The sequence below is a fragment of the Filicampus tigris genome, chromosome 2 (genome assembly GCF_054856515.1).
Source record: "Filicampus tigris isolate MCC_2025a chromosome 2, RoL_Ftig_1.0, whole genome shotgun sequence".
Classification (NCBI taxonomy): domain Eukaryota; kingdom Metazoa; phylum Chordata; class Actinopteri; order Syngnathiformes; family Syngnathidae; genus Filicampus; species Filicampus tigris.
Genome location: NC_141218.1, coordinates 323,120 through 340,336, shown reverse-complemented (window position 1 = coordinate 340,336; position 17,217 = coordinate 323,120). Strand labels below are relative to the sequence as shown.

At 47.4% G+C, this 17,217-nt stretch overlaps 2 protein-coding genes and 1 non-coding gene across 3 annotated transcripts; all 3 read right to left on the bottom strand.

The window, feature by feature from the left end:
* Nucleotides 1–682: 682 nt before the first annotated feature.
* haus6 (HAUS augmin-like complex, subunit 6) lies at nucleotides 683–9,907 on the bottom strand. The gene is made up of 17 exons (XM_086054640.1): nucleotides 9,738–9,907; nucleotides 9,488–9,620; nucleotides 9,254–9,349; nucleotides 9,082–9,160; nucleotides 8,862–8,994; nucleotides 8,650–8,794; nucleotides 7,732–7,794; nucleotides 7,588–7,639; nucleotides 7,353–7,520; nucleotides 7,088–7,278; nucleotides 6,441–6,570; nucleotides 6,261–6,357; nucleotides 5,637–5,706; nucleotides 4,715–4,940; nucleotides 3,969–4,055; nucleotides 3,759–3,894; nucleotides 683–1,655 (listed from the first exon to the last, which is right to left on the bottom strand). The coding sequence occupies exons 2-17, from the start codon at nucleotides 9,610–9,612 to the stop codon at nucleotides 1,252–1,254; spliced, it is 2,202 nt and encodes a 733-aa protein (XP_085910766.1). The 5' UTR covers nucleotides 9,613–9,620; nucleotides 9,738–9,907; the 3' UTR covers nucleotides 683–1,251.
* Nucleotides 5,468–5,598, bottom strand: LOC147150680 (small Cajal body-specific RNA 8). The gene has a single exon (XR_015085966.1).
* A 962-nt stretch (nucleotides 9,908–10,869) lies between the features above and the next one.
* plaa (phospholipase A2-activating protein) lies at nucleotides 10,870–17,085 on the bottom strand. The gene is made up of 13 exons (XM_086054627.1): nucleotides 16,667–17,085; nucleotides 15,467–15,660; nucleotides 14,991–15,212; nucleotides 14,605–14,772; nucleotides 14,111–14,246; nucleotides 13,864–14,033; nucleotides 13,556–13,707; nucleotides 12,693–12,912; nucleotides 12,491–12,556; nucleotides 12,332–12,403; nucleotides 12,147–12,254; nucleotides 11,900–12,064; nucleotides 10,870–11,566 (listed from the first exon to the last, which is right to left on the bottom strand). The coding sequence occupies exons 1-13, from the start codon at nucleotides 16,825–16,827 to the stop codon at nucleotides 10,998–11,000; spliced, it is 2,403 nt and encodes an 800-aa protein (XP_085910753.1). The 5' UTR covers nucleotides 16,828–17,085; the 3' UTR covers nucleotides 10,870–10,997.
* Nucleotides 17,086–17,217: the final 132 nt, after the last annotated feature.

Sequence of the window (17,217 nt, the reverse complement as noted above, 5' to 3'; positions counted from 1 at the left end):
CTGTTCACGACGCTCCTTAAAAGTACAGGCTACTTAAGTACACAAGTATTTTTACCGTCAGTTACAACCAATATTCAGTTCAATAATTCAGCACAACGAAAAAACAGCTAGCTAGCTAGCATTGCTCCCACAGCTATTTAGCACTGATGGAGATAGAAGGAATCCAGTGGGGCACTGCTCCCTTGAAATATGCTTGGAACCCCCCCATGTGCCAGGCAGGATAATTGCCTTTTCTAGAATTCACCCTGACAGGCACCTTCCCCGGGCTGCCACTAGAGAGCCCCCTTTTTTACAATTTCATGCATTATACATTGTAGCTATTGAAAAAAAAAAAGGTTTCTTTATATTGGTAACTGGTGTTGCCCATGTTTTAGATGTGTGTGTGTGCGCAAATGTTATTCAATATAAAATGGATGTTGATTCTTGAAAACGTGTTTCCAAGTTTTAGTTTTGCAGACCGTCTGGCAGCCTTGTGCCCCTCCACGATAAAACCCTGGCACCACCACTATTTAGACAAAGTAGAGAAGTACAAATGTAGGTATTAAAAGTCATTTGAAAAACAAGGACAATAGAGGCAATTGAGAAATCGCCAGTAAAAAGTATTTGTACTTTGTAATGTCCCACCAGTTTGACTTATCAAATTTCTTTCCACAATTTGGGACATTATATTCTTCCAAATGTGTACCATCGCAACAAAGCAAATGCTGAACTTTATTATTGATTTATCTACAAACATGTATTAATAACCAAACATTAAAACACACTCACCGATTGAATTTTGAAATACAGAGCATAATTGGACTTTCCAACTTGTAATCTAAAACCACGGCTATCAAGGTATGTTAGCAGCGCTAACATTTTGACTGTGCGTTTGCATCACCGTCTGTCTCTTGTATACCCACATTTAAGGTAACAAAGCAAAACAATGACTTCCATTGGATTTTAACGGCAGCAATTGATTTGAGACGACAGCCGTTCAGCGAAACGGGCCAGATGTTAGAATCTAAAAGACTGCGCAGCAACAGTTTCAATTGCGATAATGAAAGCGTTTCTGTAAAAAGATGGGGTGGGCTGGAAACCTAACTTCTGAAACAGCGAGTTGATGCAATTCAGACAACCCATGTACTGTACAAAACAGCGACACTAAATTGTTGTCGTCGTCCATCGGCGAGAACGTGCCGAGCGGAGGGAGGCGGTCGTGCTTTAGCGGCGGGGTCTTGTCCAGTGTGTCAAAATAGCCGGCGGCGACAGTCACTCTCCGCCGGCAGCCGTAACATCGCAAGCCGACAGAAGGCGCTCGGCTGAGCCACGGCCCGAGTTCGGCGCCAACCGCGTCTCGTCCGTGTCCAGGCCGAGTACTTCTTCCTCGTCGTCGAGGCTCAGTAGACTGTCGAAGCTCAGCAGTTGGGGCAGCGTTTCTTGTTGTAGGCTGATGGGGGTGTCCATGTGGAAGGTGCCCCAAAACGACTGCCGGCTGCTGCCGTTTGAGGACGAGGAGGGGCCGCCTAAGCTTCCGGGTTGACGCGCGCCGCCGCCGCCGCCGCCGCCGCAAGGCTCGCGGAGGGGAGTGCGGCAGCCGAGCACGCCGTCGTCGCACTTCTTTGCGTCGTTGTCGTCCTCGAGCGCCTTTTGCCAGGAGCTCTTCACGTCCTCAACTACAAAACGGAGGGAAGGAAATTCAAAAATGAGAAACTTCCGTTTCAGGCCAATCTCTTCTCTTTTGTCAGTGTGACTATTATACTGCCCCCTTGGGGCCGAGGCAGGCGCAACAGAAGGCGCAGAACGAATTGAAGTGTATTTCAATTCTATTCAACTCAGTTCAGTGCCAGACATTTTCGGACCCGCTTTGACCCTAACGCACATATGTCAAAGTCGAGACTGTTTTCTACGGCCCCTGGGATGATATTGCTTCAGTATTCGATCCGGCCGGCGGCCCGCAGCAAGCCGGTGTGGGTAGCAGATGTGATCGGGTGCTTCGCGCGTGCCGATGACGTCGCGCTTTAAAATATATCGTAGCGTCTTCCAAGAGCACAGACGTAGTTTAATCATCACGTTTTTATGAGTCCGACCGGCTGCCGTGGGCCGCAACCGACGCAAACACAGTACGACAACCGTTCAGTCAACAAAGAGCAACGGCTCTCCTGTTCGTCCTGCGCTACTCTCGCTCGCATGCCCTCCCATCCAGCCGCACGAAGCGTTCATTAACCTCGGAAACAAAACAACTTGGCAAGACACAAATTCGAGCACAACACACACAGACAACATCTTGCATCTATGTTTGCCACCACCTGGCTGTTGTTATAACGAACATTACCGCTACTTTTGCGAGGTTTGTCCTTCGGTCGTCTACGTGCCGACCGGTGACGTCACTTTTCGTGGCTTTCAGAATAGGATTGCGGTGAAAAGTGATTTGGAGTAAAGCACACTTTAATAAGAAATACTTCATGTTAGAAATCTCACGTTGTTTTATTATTAGTAATTGTTGGCGTTTGATAAATTCATTGAGTTTTGATGTAGTGCGGAGACGTCCCACACTGTGAGCAGGCATTGAATTCTCCTCGAGCGCCAAGTGTTGATAGCGAGTGACATTTTTTCTTTTTTTCTCCCTTTGACACAGCTAGTAGTTTGTTTGTGCCAGCAAACTCAGGAGTTGCAGATTGCCCGTGTTTCACCACGTTTGTTGTGTGTAAATGTTAAAGGGCGAGTTTAATAAGTCAGGTAACTGCTGTACACAATCGCCTAGATATGTTCTCGCGAGTGATGTCACGTTGATGAACACTAGTTAGATATTTCGGCTAGCATGCTAACTATTCTAGTGATGAAACGTGTGAATGCGTATTGTATGTATTGTTTGGCTGTTTAATTGCTTACTCCAGTGAATTGTAATGTTTCGGCATATTGTTAACAAACGGATATGCATTGGTTGATGTTGCCGGGTTATTCTTTGTGTTGTTGCAGACCACAACAAATCGACGTGTCAAGAGTAAGACGGGCCTGTGTTTTCTGACAGGGGCACACACACATTCATACCTTGCCACACTAAAATAGAGTCAGCTGGAGACATCATACCAATCATATGATCCTCTCCGTTTTTCCTCCAATTATGTACAGTTCAGACAATCTTGCAGCCCGAGTCAACCAGAAAATTGTTTCCAGTTTGGCAGGAGAAACGCAAACGGAAGTGATGTACGAGCTGCCTCGCAAAAGTAGCAGTAATGTACTTTATTTTATTTAGTAACTCGGAAGATAAAAACACAACAGCCAGGGGCTTGACAAACATAGAGGCAAAGAGATATATTACGCAAATATAAAGCCTGACATCATCAGCAGGCGCGAAGGACCATATCCAATCCGGACATTTTAAAACATTTCAATGAACATTTTATCAGTCCGGCCCTCGGCTTGTCGCAAAATGTTTTATTTGGCCCTCCGTCCATTTGACTTTGACACCCCTGCCCTAAGGTTTGAAAAATATATAAATAAATTCCTGGGATTGAATGGCTGGACTGTGAAAAGACAAATCTCCTTGGCACTGAATGAGTTCATTACTGTGTGTATACTACTTTATTTCAATGAGTTATGTGATTAATTGATGATCAAATGAATCCACAACTATTTCCATGATTGTTTAAAGACTTTAATTGAAAAATGTCAAAGTCCAAAAAAAAAAAAAAAAATTCTGCTTAGTACAAAATGGTGCTACTTTGCTTAGAAAATAAATTTAGGGGAAAGTGAAGGAAAAGCAGAAGGCAACTCACTCAAACTCTCCGGTGTGCGAGGGAGCTGCTTTCTGGTGTTGAAGGGGTTGCCATGAAGGATGCTGAGAATTCCCCCCAGTTCCAAACCTGCCAGTCTGTCTGCTGTCGGACTGCTTGTGGTTACAGCATCTGCAAACTTTTACAGACACGTGTTAGCGCGGCATTGCTAGTAATTATTTGACAAAAAAAACCCAAAACAAAACACTATACCTGGTCAGCGAGGTTATCACATTCCAGGTCTAACATTGGCTTCGTCGTCGCTTTTGACTGACTGCGGCCGGACGCCCTCAACGTGACCTGTGATCAAGGTTAAAATGGCTCGGAATTATTACTATATATTTGAAGTTATAATCTCGTTATTTTTTACTTTTTAGAGTGGGTTTTAGTATCCATTTTCAAAAGTGTATCTCATGTTGTGCATGATAAAAAAATTTTTTTTTTAAAGTATTGTGTAGAATATTTTAAAAACAACCATCCACAAATCAAATACAGGTACAGTTGACAGACTTTGAAGTACAATAAGTGTTGCTTCTAAAGTTCTGCGCATGACAACACCCTCAAGTCTTAAAGCTCAGATGGCCTCGCTTTCTGTCCCATCTTTGGCAAGTTGCCAACTTTGAAAGTCAATTCTTGGCTTGAAATCGACTATCAATTCAAGTTCCAATTCCCAAACGACCGTTCAATCTTTCTCGTTCCGGCCGTGCTGCTGAAAAAAATACTACCGGTAAATATTAAATTCCTTGACAAGGAAAAAACCAAAAGACATTTTTGCTATAGATCTAATTTTGCAAATGTACAATTTGGTTTGGGTTAGTTTTAATTTTCTGATAAGCATTGCATTGCTTTTCCATTTTACGTAGTTGCGGTGAACTAAAATGAGCTTGCCCGTGATGCGTTCCAGACAGACAATGAGGATCAAGTGAGCCCAAAACCGTCAAGTGAAAGTGAAACGGCACCTGCGTCCGTTCAGGCGTCGCCTCGCGATGACGAGATGGAGGCATGTCAAGAAGCCAGTCAAAAGAGGAGTTGAATCCGGACGACTCGGCGGGCGCAACTGCGGCGGGCGCAACTGCGGCGGGCGCAACTGCGGCGGGCGCAACTGCGGCGGGCGCAACTGCGGCGGGCGCAACTGCGGCGGGCGCGTCGCGTGGCGGACGATCTTCTGCTGCCAGGCAACAGCCGCTTGCAAACAAAAAGACGTCGTTATGGAGCATTTCATGTTTGGAAGCGCTAGTGTAGGGCTGAACCATTTCTCCTTTTCAGACCCATTTTGGACAAAGCAAAAGCTGCGGTTTTTGGCCGGGCCCCCAAGTGGTCCAGGATCACTTCAAAACACAATTTTACACCAAATCAGAAGCGCCGTGCCAAGCGGACGCACCTCACGGCACCGCTACAGTCACAAGCGACATGAATCTGGGGCCTCTGCTTTACTGTTGTGGAAAATATGTTTTCCTTGGATTAACTTTGACAACCCCCTTCCCCACGCCCTCAGTTTTCATCTTTGCGTTTGGGTACATGTTATGCTGTCATTTTCTGTCCATGTGTGAATTTTTCACTGAAACTTGAGAAGAAAAAAAAAAAAAAAAAAAAAAAAAAAAAACATCTAAAATCATATGCCAGAAAGAGTGCAATTAAAATGTTTTCTTATAATAATCGTTCAGCCCTACGCCAGCGCACACAATAAGTGACAAAAGCTTGTTTTGAGGGGCAAGTGTCTGCTCCGTATCTGTCTGTGGTAATTTCTCTCCGCTCGCCACAGTCATCAGAGAGCACGGATACTATGGGGAGGACTAGTGATGGACAGAGCACCGCTTAGGACTGCCCAGGTATCTGCCTCCCACCGCACGCACAATGTTTTCAAACAAAGATGGCAGTTACCTTTTGGGGTCTGAGGAAGCATTGCTTTCATTTCCACCGTCCGCCGGAGAAAGACACTCTGAAGACTTGTCTGGAAGTTCGCACAAGCAACGGGAGACATGACAAGCAGTGACGGCGACAACGCCTTCCTTCACATAGCCATTTTTGACTCCAACATGCCACTTTTCGCACTTTCATAACTTTGCAAAGACAATTTGTTACCGTACAGCAATCAGCTCACAGAAAGCCAATCGCCACTCACCATTCGAGTGAAAAGGCAACGACTGAAGCTGACGCTTGGGTGCAGCAGTGAGTGACATTTGACAACACTTGAATCGGAATCATTGTTCAATCGGGTTTTTCCCTCAGGTGCGCGCGTGCAGCAAAACGTCACCATCGCCGTTCCCGCGTGGGAGCGCGACGTCACGCGTGCGCCATGTCACATTTTGACCACACAAAGCGGGAGTCAATTTCGATTGGCGGGGTTTTTGGCATCGCTAAGTGAAAAGGATCTGGTCATCTGAGTTACTTTGAAGTGAACCAAGTTAGCGATCGAGTCAAGTCATCGGTCGAGCAAGTTCGATTGTGGCAACGTTGGTGACAACCCAACGGAGGTGGACCGCAATGGCGTTGGACGCCTCTCACCGAGAAGCCTGGCAGGAAACCGGGAGAAGACGCAAGTGGCGTCGAGCGCTGCGCCGTACGACAGGCGAGGCATTGGCATTGCCAGAAGGCCAAGTACCTACAAAAACCCAATTCAAAGGAAAATACTTGCGTTAAAAAGGAGACTTCAATTTCTCAATGCGACTCCGAATGATCACTCACCGGATCGTCATTGAACAATGAGGCTAAAGATTTGCCTTTTAGTGGGCCCGCCCACTTGCGGTCCCAAACCACTTCCAGCTCTCTGATGGCACTCCTCATCTTGGGAATTTCCTCCTTGGAAATATTCAGCCTAGTTCAAACCGTGCAAAAACAACACACAAAAAAAAAAAAAAAAAAAAAAGGGATACTGAACATATATTTACTTATTCTGACATTCTTTCTTTTACAAACATCACCAGCGCTAATGCGAAAGTCAGTGGAAAATCCCATTGACAGGCAAATAGAAAATTAGCATCAAGTTCCAGTCGTGATATTTCTTCGTACACTGAAAAATTTGCTGTGCACCGTCGGCGCAATTTTATTGTTTCAAGTGGTCGCACGAAATAAAATCATCTGAATCCAAATAGATTTTTTTTAGCAGACTAAACATCTACTTTAAAAATGCATCTGGACACAGACGATTTTATTTTATACAACCACTTGAAAGAATAAAATTGTGTAAACGCAATCATTTTTTTCAGCGTATGCTGAACATTCACACACAAAGACGGCAGGAAGACTTGCAGACAGGCAGTACGACAGTAAAAGAGAAAGTCAAGGTGGCCGCTCAGGCGTAGACCACATATTTGCCCTCTTGGACGGTTTACCTGAGCAGTTTAAGTTCCTGCAGCTGGCGGGCCACCTGCCGCTGTATCTGCTGCAAGTGCGGCGGGCCGAGCCGCGGCTCGCCCCCGCGCGGGGGCGAGCCCTCCTTCAGGAGGCGCAGGGAGTGGTTCAACAGTTCCAAAGGCCACAGGAGGTTCAGCTGGCCGGCCTCGTACGCTTTGCCCGAGCTCAACTGCCAAGCGCACGCGCAATGCGTCACAGTGCGGCGAGCCAGCGGGGTCAGCGCGCGCTCCCCGCCGCACTCACCTGCTGCGAGGGCCGCTCCATCCTCTCCAGCAGGCTGTGAGGAATTTGCAGGGGGCGGCCGTCGAGCGCGTGCCGGTTCACGTCTCCTTCCAGCACGCTTTCCAACACCCTCCGGTCTGGCTCGGTGGCCGAGAGCATCCCGTCCACGCTCGCCCACAGGGATCCAACCTGAACGCCGGCATTTGCGTTTCTTGAGGCCAAACAAAACGCAGACCTCTCCTATTTGTAACATTACCGTTTCTGCTTTATCAGCGGGATCCTCTCGAACGCAATCGCCAACGTGCTGCCTGCAAAGTTGAAAGATAAAAGACTGATTGACCGGCGCAGTCTCGTGTAAGAATGACAGCGCAAAATAAGGGGGGGTGGGGGGTTGACCTACTTGAGTAGCTCGTCATACTTCTTACTCTCAGCTCTCAGATCTCGCATTGAATCTGCCAGGCTCCTAAAAGACAAGCCAAACACACTCTGACCTCAAGGCCGCAATGCTAAATGGCTCTCCCGCCACAGCAAAGCGGGCGGGTGCTTCGACACCGATCGCAAACCCCTGCCGCCGTTTTCATATCGCAATAAAAGGGTTTCCTTTCGGTTGCTTTTCTTGCCTTTATTTTATCGATACATTTAATTATGGTGTCAAGATGAGTAACGTCCACACATATAAGTTGAAGTGATAACAGCCGCAAATTTGTTTGCATTATCATTGTAAGCTGATTTTTCTGCACTGTGTAAAAACAGCTTTTTGTTTTAACACAAAGCATAATATCAACATTGATAACCATAAAAAAATGAGGGCAGGCCGATACGGTTGAAATCTATCACGATAAGTAATTCAGATGTATACATCTTGAAAATGGCAACCTGGAGGAAAAAGAAGAAGAAAAGCAATTCAATGGATCAAAAGATCCAAATGAAATAAAACCCAATCATCAAGAGGAAAAATACCATTCAAAATATCTGGTAGCAAAACATGCTTTTGTGCTCCAAATTTGATGTAAATTGAACATCATACTGTAGCCTCGGCCTACAGGAATGATTGGGTTGGGTTTACGCCCCAATTTTTTTTTTAAGTAGATATTATATTGAGTGCAATTCCTATTGATATTTATCAGGCGTCTATTGCAGTATATACAGTTTTTGATACTGAATTATTGCCCAGCCCTATATATTTTTTTAAAGTAAGTAACAACATAAAACAATAAATACAAATATCTCACCAAAACTAACAGTGCTGTATTAAAAACACTCACATTTTTCAACTTCAATTAAATGAAAACTTAAATCCAGGCACCCAAGGACTCACTGGGCTTTTTTCTGCACCTCCAGCAGAAAGCGATCCCGGTGTGCCACCTGCTCCCAAAATTTCTTTCTGACCAAGTGGAGCCTCTTCACTGCCATGTGGCGCGAAGAGGTTGGCTTGAACACGGCATCCGCAACCCAGCTGTCATCTAAATCAAACATTTGAAGATGCGCAACTTGCAAGATTTTCTCAAGTGGCGCTGAATAGGGGCCTACCTGCGGTGAACGTTTTCATTTCCTGTTGCATGACATGCATGACTAAATGGACCATCAAACTGGTGAATTTGGGGCCTCCGGGCAAGAGTAACGATGACGCCAGAACTTTGGAGCCTGTGTATCCAGTTTCAACCTAAAAAGACGCGCACACAAAAGCACAGCATCATGAACGTTTGAGGACAAAATGACCATGGCTTACCCAACACTTTCAAATGCTCACCATTATTTCTTGCAGCCAAAAGCGGGTCAATTTGCGAAACTCAACATCTTGTTCGGCTGTAAAGGGAGGCCAGCATAATCTTAAAAATTAAAAAAAAAAAAAAAAAGAAAGAAAAGAAAATGAGTTGATGAAAAGGATTCCACAGGGACACACGGTTCCTGAATCTCCTTACTTGTATGTCTGCTGAAATCGTGTTGGATTGAGTTTTTCCAACAGGAACTGGATAACAATACGGAAGGCATCCTTGTTGGGTTTGTCGAACATATTCCTATTAAGCACACGACAAACCATTTATCACTTTTGCGTTTAAGGTTGAGCCCGCCAACATTCACCAGATACTCTTCCCATGTACGTTACCGGAAAGGTTTCGGGAAATTCCCCACCATATGACAAAGGGAAGACTTACGGTCCCATTTTGATGTGTTTTGAACTGCTCGGAAAGAGATGCATTCGCTTTTCAGGCTGCAGGCCAAGTGCAAGGAGACACAACCACAGATTGGCGCCGTAGTCTTTTTGCATTTGGCTCGCCATCGTTACTTCTGCGGTGGGGGGGAAGGCACAATGTCCAGTCAGCAGGCTCGTTTTGCTTCGACAACAGCTAATAAGTTCAATTCCAAATCAGAACCGCCGCTTTTAAAGCATTTTTTCCGACCTACCTTTCTGTCAAGAAAGATCTCAACTGCTCGCGCCACTTGAGGCGACCGCCAAAGTTTCCTTCCTTTTGTAGTTTCCGTCCGTGGCCGGAAGTCGTCTTAGCAGCCGTTGTTTCACTTTACATTTGACAATGCGCTCCCAGCGGAGTGGAGTATCGATGCAGTACATAATACAGTACGGGCGTTGGGAAACAAATCGAAGAAAAAAAATAGTTACGTTTGATCCCTAGATCAAATTTGACATCAAAAGTATGCTTTATTAAGGTATACTTTATATCCGGGATGGGCGACATTTTTGTAAAATTTCATTTTTACAGACCCTCAAAATCCTTCAATTGATAAACATTCAAAGCGTTTTCCACGAAAAGCGGGGGAGGGGGGGGGGCATATAAAAAAGGGAAATATTCTAATATATATTCTAATATTGCTAAGAAAAAAATCCCCCAACGTGCGAATCCGCGGTGCCAAACTATGAAAACGCAGGGGTCGGCTGCAGTCTCATCAATCACCACTAAATGGCAAACGTGTCTGAGTTGCGCTTTCACCAGGTCTTCGACTGCCCAATACCACGTGAGCAGGCCTAATATTTTGGGGGCGGATTTGGAATGACAAACGGTACCACAACAATATTACAATTGCAAGTGAGTTGATTTTTCTGGAAAAAAACAAAACAAAACAATTCTTGCACTTAATGTTGGTTTCTTGCGCAGTACGTTTGCGCCACCCTTGAATGGTCATTTGGATGCGAGCGAGCCCTTTGCTGGGGGAAAGAAACAACAACGCGGGATGTGGTTATTTTGTTCGCCTCATACTCTTAGTTGTTGGCTTCCGATAGTGGATCTTATGTGCATGCATTGAAAAATAGATCATCCAAAATGAAATCTATTAAGAGGCCGTATTTTGTCGACGCGGCCCCCTTGAGCATTTAAGTTGGCCATCCCTGGTTTCTTTCCATTTTAAGTGTCGAATAATTCCTGAAAATACGCTTCGCACTGTGTAACAACCTCCTTTTCTGAATTGGAACACACAGTATATTAACGACGAAGCCCTTCCTGAGGTCCCCTCGTCTTTCCGCGCGATCAGTGAACCAAGCCACTGTTTCATCATTCATCGGAAGGAAGACAAGCGAAGGCCATTTGCAAATGAAGGTGTCGAATGCAAACCCTTGAAGGTGTCCTTTTATTTATTGCAGAACACGTTCCCCCCAAAGGCCGACGGGCGGAAGAGCTGGCGGTTGTCAGAAAGTGATCTTTGGCAAGGTTGTCATTGCAGCTCTTTCAAAACCAGCTGACAACAGTCGCCCAGCTTGGAGGGATCGGATACGTTTGAGTAGCGGGAAATCTGCGCGCTGACCCCCAGGGAGCGGGCCAGGTCCCGGGCCGTCTGGTCGGAGGCCACGGTGGTTCCCAGCGCCACCAGCAGCCGAAACACAGCTTCCTTGTCCCGAACGGTCTCCAGCGCTCGGCTGGCCACGGACAGGCACTGGGCTTTGGCCTCCAGGTCGCGGTGCTTGTGCAGGCAGCCGGCGTAGTTCAGCACCAGGGTGGCCAGGGCAATGTGGATGTTCTTATTGCAGACGGCGGCCAGGTCGGCCGCCCGCGACAGGACGGCTTCGCGCTGGGCCATGAGGAGCGCTTGGCCGTGCCCGCTGCTGAAGCAGTTGCACAGGATCCGCAGCGCCAGCATCTGATTGGCCGCGCGGCCCTCGGGCCTCATCAGGCTCAGGAGGTGGTTGCACAGCTGGACGCCCTCCGCCTCGCCGCACAGGCTCTCGCTGACCTGCGGGTGGCGCACGGCCAGCCTTAGAATGTCCAGGACGGGAAACACGATATCTGGCCGGGTGGAGAAGAAGACGCGCTCACTCTGGGCTCCGACTCAAAATGGACACGACTCCCAAAAAGAGCCGGGGTGGAATTTCAAGACGAATTTCAAGATTTCAAACGCGCCATCCATTTTCTCCCGCAACTAGCGCAGCCCGACCGACTCAAATCGAGCCCCGTTGCGCTCCGGAGATCCCACCACCCACCGCGGCCCTATCGCTCGTAGCGAAGAGGAGCCTCGCGCAAAATACTTCACAGAGCCGACGCAACTTTTCCTCGCGGTACATTGCTCATGCATTTGATTCCTTACACTTCTGAACTGGAATGCGAGACGACGGCATCTACCTTCGGGCCAGTGTGAGGCCTTCCAAAGGAGGTTGATCTGTTGAATGGTTGGCGGGCACTCGTCAGGCCCGCAGACGGACGCCAGCAGCCTCTCCAGACTTTCCAGGAAGTCTTCGGAGAGCTTGTGCTCCTGAGGGGCCCCCGCGTTCAGCTCTTTCATCTTGCCTGGTTGAAGAAAGGCACCAAAGTCCACACCTGACCCAAACGCGACGCCGCCGGCTTTTCGGCCGCAACCGCAGATGCTCACCAACAATCTGCGAAATGTTGGCTTGCTCAAAGGCCACGCCATCCGTCTTGGGGAAGTAAATGTTGCTGCTTTTCTGCCTTAGTGCTGCTGAAGAATAAGCACCTCCACCTGCCAAAAGGAAAGGCATCAAAATGCTCATCTGGCTTTCGGCTCTTGCGCTCCGCATCGGGTGGGATGAGGAAGACCTGTGAAGGGATCTGCCACGCCTTGAGGAGCGACCGAGTCGGGGCCGGAGCCGGGGATGTAACGCCCAGAGCCTGGGGGGGGGGGGGGGGGGGGGGGTCGAAGGCCATGTCAGTAGGGAGCCCAACTGCTTTTTACCGTTTTCAAGCCAAATACTGCACCTGTGAAGGGATCGCCTCCAAAATGTGGCCCTCCGTCCGCGGCCCCCGGGATGTAGCGAGCCCCTCCTGCCGGAGCGACAAAGAACAAAGGGTTTGCAGGCGCCTGTAATACAGCGCGACGCCAGTCCCGCAACCTTTCTGTCACGTCTGGCGTGCGACGCGCAGCGCAAATGCTCTTTTGCCGGAAAGGGCTCTTCCTCACCGGTGAAGGGGTCGCCGCCGGCGGGCTGCGCGGGCCCCGCCGCGTGTCCTTTGGTGTTTTCCATGATAAAATTAGCAACCTGGTCCAGGAACATGGGGCTCAGGTCGTTCTTCTGCAAAAAGTTGTGCGCCGTCAGCCAGGGGTCCTCCGATACGTTGTAAGGCAGCTTCATGGATGGCCCGCCCTCGTTCACGTCAATCGTGAAGACGTAATCGTACTCCTGCGGGGGGGGGGGAAGGTCCGGCCACATTTCACAAAATTACTGAAAACCATGTTCCCACTAAGGGGCTTTTTCTTGTTTGTTTTTTTGAATGTGTTTGTTAAAAAATATATATATACGGGAAGAGGACCTTGAACAAATGATTTCATCTTAAATATATTATAATTCTGTCCAGGTTTGTTGTGGCTGCTCTGTCTCTAGACAAAAGGAAACTGTCCATGCCATTCATGTGTGTGTGTTTTTGTTACGGGACAGCGGTAATAACGTTCAAGGGGGAGCTCGAAACAGTTTTGAGAGCTGTCCGCACATAAGCTTGTGTCCTCAATACTGTGCTCCCCTTACAGGAGCTCGGTTTGGGTTGCTCCACCCCCCCTATGTTTTTCGTTTCCCTCTGTGAAAACAGGGCAAGGCGAACCAGCGTACTCCCGTTCTGTATTGCGCGGGTGATTGTTTTTCTGTCGATGAAGCGATTCTGATTCATGAAAGAATAAAAACAGCATAAAAAAGATTTTTATTTTGCCCCCGCCCCCATGTCGTGGGCTATTGCAAGACAATTCTTGCCGGGGTCAATATTGCGTCGGCGCATATTCTATTTGCAAAAGGGACAGCGCGTAACTTGTTCTCCCCAAACACGCGGCCTCACCTTTCCTTCATACATGACACTTTTGGAGGCCTGCTGGTTGGAGCCACCGACCACATCTCCAATTTTCACCCAGCGACTGTCAGTGACACTCCACTGGTACGCCTCCACCTTCTGTCCATCTTTAATCAGTCGCGTTTGTCCATCGCGATTCCCTGGAAAACAAAAAGGTCAAGCATCCGGCCAGATGGTCGCAAAGATATTTCTGTAAAAATCAATGCCAGCTGAAAAGAGGTCAATTTGGAAATTCAAATCTCTTCTTTTGTGAAAAAAGGATTTTTTTTTTTTTTTAAGAAAAGAAAAAAGGGCACCAGGCTCGTTGAGGTGTTCCGGTCCAGGCAGCTCCTCGACTTTGATGTCTCCGAGGTCTCCCGTCTTGGGGTCGATGGTGGCATTCGAGAGCTCATCCTCGAAGGCCTGCAGGTCCTGAGCGCTTGCCACGCGGTCCTCGGCCTCCGTAAATACTCGGATGATGCCATCGCTGTGGCAGGACCAGACGGTGAGCCAAAAGATGGGTTGGGGGGGGGGGTACGGGGACTCAAGTTTTGAAAGCGTTACCTCGCTCCGACAGCAATGTCGCCATTTGGTAGGATGCAGCAGCACCACACGGACTGAGCAGGCAGGCGGATAGTTTGCGTACACTCGCCGCTCTTCCATATTCGCACAGTTCGGTCCTCTCCCGTGCTCACAAAATCTAGCGCAACAAGCGCAAACTTTCAGCGGGGGCGGGAAAATGTTGGATTGCAGCGAACGCATTTATTGCAAAGCAGAATTAACCATGTACATTGAAACACCAAAGCGCTAAGCAAACCGTATCATTATAATGCAAGTCCAATAGCTTAATGCTAACAGATACCGCGAAACGCAATGGGTGGGCTACTTGAACTTAGCACAGCTGTTACAGTGACTAGCAACCTTGGGCCGATCGCTACTTCACACACAGACTCGCAAACAGAAGCATTTTGTCCAGTCGAGCTCAGCGGTGCCTGGCAGGTTGCGGCAAAGGTTGCAGCATTGCCGCATTTTGTCAATCTAATTGGGGACCGACAAACCTTGACTATTCGGGAAGACGGCAATGCTGTAGATGTAGTTGGTGTGTCCGTAGTACACCTGTGCACATTGGCCTGTCACCAGCCACCTCCTGATGCTGGTGTCATTGCTGCAAGAGAAGAACTCAGTGCCGCTGATCACCACAAGTCCCCGTACACAATCCTCGTGACCTAAAAGCGAACAAGAGGTCGTTTTCTTGATGACGAATGAAGGCCGGGCGATTCGGACATTCTCTTGAATGAAAGCCAACTTCACAAAAAGCAAACGACCGCGGTTACATCATCTTCCCTAACGCTTTCTCAAAGGCCCCCTAGAGCCATGACTGACGCCAACAACGATACCATGGCCTGACTTGGCAGGAATATTGGCTGATGTTTGCGCTCGCTACCTGTAAACGTCCTCTCGCATCGTCCTGCTTTCCACAGCTTGATGGTTCTGTCTGCCGATCCAGACAGCATGAGTCCCTGCTCGGGCAACATGGCCACTGCCCACACCGCTGCGGAATGGCCCTGCAGCGTCATCATGCACTTTTCGCTCAGCCACACTTTGGCCGTGGTGTCCCAAGAGCCACTCAAAAGTGTCCCGAACTTCCCGGAGGACAGAGTACAAACTGTGGACACAGGACATTGTGAAGGTGACACAGCACATATGGCGTCACAGGATATTTTTGATTCACCATACGGAATTTAAAACGGGGTTTCAATACATGAAATCCTGCCTGATAGAGGGACTGGGGACTAAGCTCTCATTCCATACTCCCAAATGGGGATATGGAGATTTTTAGTGGATTACATCGTTGACTCATGAAGTCAAAAATGAAAAAAGACAAAGGGACAGCAAGTGATTCCAAGCGGTCATGCTCACCTGTGTTTTTGTGACCTTTAAGAGTGTACAAGGGCTGTGGTTGGTCCAGCGTGAATACGCAAATGTTGTTATCGTTCCCCCCGGTGGCAATGAGTCCTCGGGGGTGCACTTCACTCGCTACGATGATGCATACGCACGACACAAAATTCGAGTGGCCCGACATACATTGCATCTCCGTGAAACCGTTGTCGGGGCTGTGAACAAAAAGGAAACACCGAGTCAATTTTTGTGTCGTTGGAAGGAGAAATGCGCGTTCGGCCGTTGCTTGAACAGGACAGCTAACACTAAATTGAGAAATGAAAACACTTGCAAGGAGCATGGTCAAGACGTGAAATGAAAACACTTGCGAGGAGCACGGTCAAGACGTCGCTCACAAGGTAGCACACTCTCAAGGCAATAGAAAAAGTCTACAAACGCCTGCTCAAATGTCAGGGTTTTGTGATGTAAAACACAAGACCAAAGTAATTCATTTCAAACTGTTTCCGTCTTTAATTTGATCCGTACTACTCAACTAACCTTTTAAAAATCTCTATTTTCAGGAGGGGAAGTAAAAATGAAAAACTGAGATAAGGTGGTTGCACAAGTGTACACACACTCCTTCTATTCCAGCGGAAGACTCGAGGTTTTGTGTAACAGCTTTGCTTTAGGGAGCGAGAACAGATTAATAGCATTTCAATTCATTCGAATGGGGAACATTGATTTGATAGCTTCAGTCTAAATGACAGAACGCAGAAGATTGAATTCATTTTACTTTACTCATTTTTATGTGTACTCTGAATGAAACCTTGAAACGTGGAAGTGTAGTGTAGTTATTTACAAATATAACATGCAGTACATTGTGTTTTGAAGGGCTTTTTTAAATTGTTCTTAACTTCAACAAAATGGTTTGCGACTTCGCAACAACAGGAAAACGTGCGTTTAGCTGAATGACATTTTTATGCAATTTAAAGTAAATAAGTGCAAAGTAAATTGTACGTGCAAGACGATAACAAGTGCTCCAACTGAATGAATGACAAAGCTAATTCCAATAGCTCTTACAAAAGCACATACAAAAGCACACGAAGAGAAATTACAGCTCTTTAAAGCCGCAAGATGAAAAGATCTTTATTTGGTTATTCCTCGTGAGGGGATTATGTACATTGAGGGCAACAAAGTCACTTTATATGCTGAATTTTAGACTAGCAGGCTAACGCTAGCTACCTTGAGTTTGGGACCCAGATCCTTCCGGTCCGGTCTCTGGACACAGAAACGAACGCTCCTTCCGGGAAAGCAGCAGCCGCGAGACCTCGGACGTCCATTTCGTGCCCTGGAATGGAGCACCTGAGCCTGTAAGAGTTGGATGACGGCTCGTTTTCCTCCATTTTGACGGTGAAACCCAGAAGAACCGTGGGAACTCCGACTCGACAACGCCGGGGAGGCTAAAAGCTAGCGGAAGCAGAATGACGTCATCCGGGTTCCGCTCACCAAGACGATCATTTATATTGTTTGTATTAAAATATTTTTGTTTGAAGGTTTCATTTAGCTACGGAATAGCATATGCATACTTATCATGCATATACACAGACTATATGCACACACGCTGTATGTAGTAGCTCATTTAGAGTGTTGGCCCGCTGCTGGGCTACGTCAGCGCATCCGCCATATCGGATGGGGCAGAGTCCGATCACCTCATATATGAGAATGCGAATACAAATCGTCACTTTTAATCTTATGATTATGAATGCTTACTCTTTCTCCCCAAAAACGTGAAA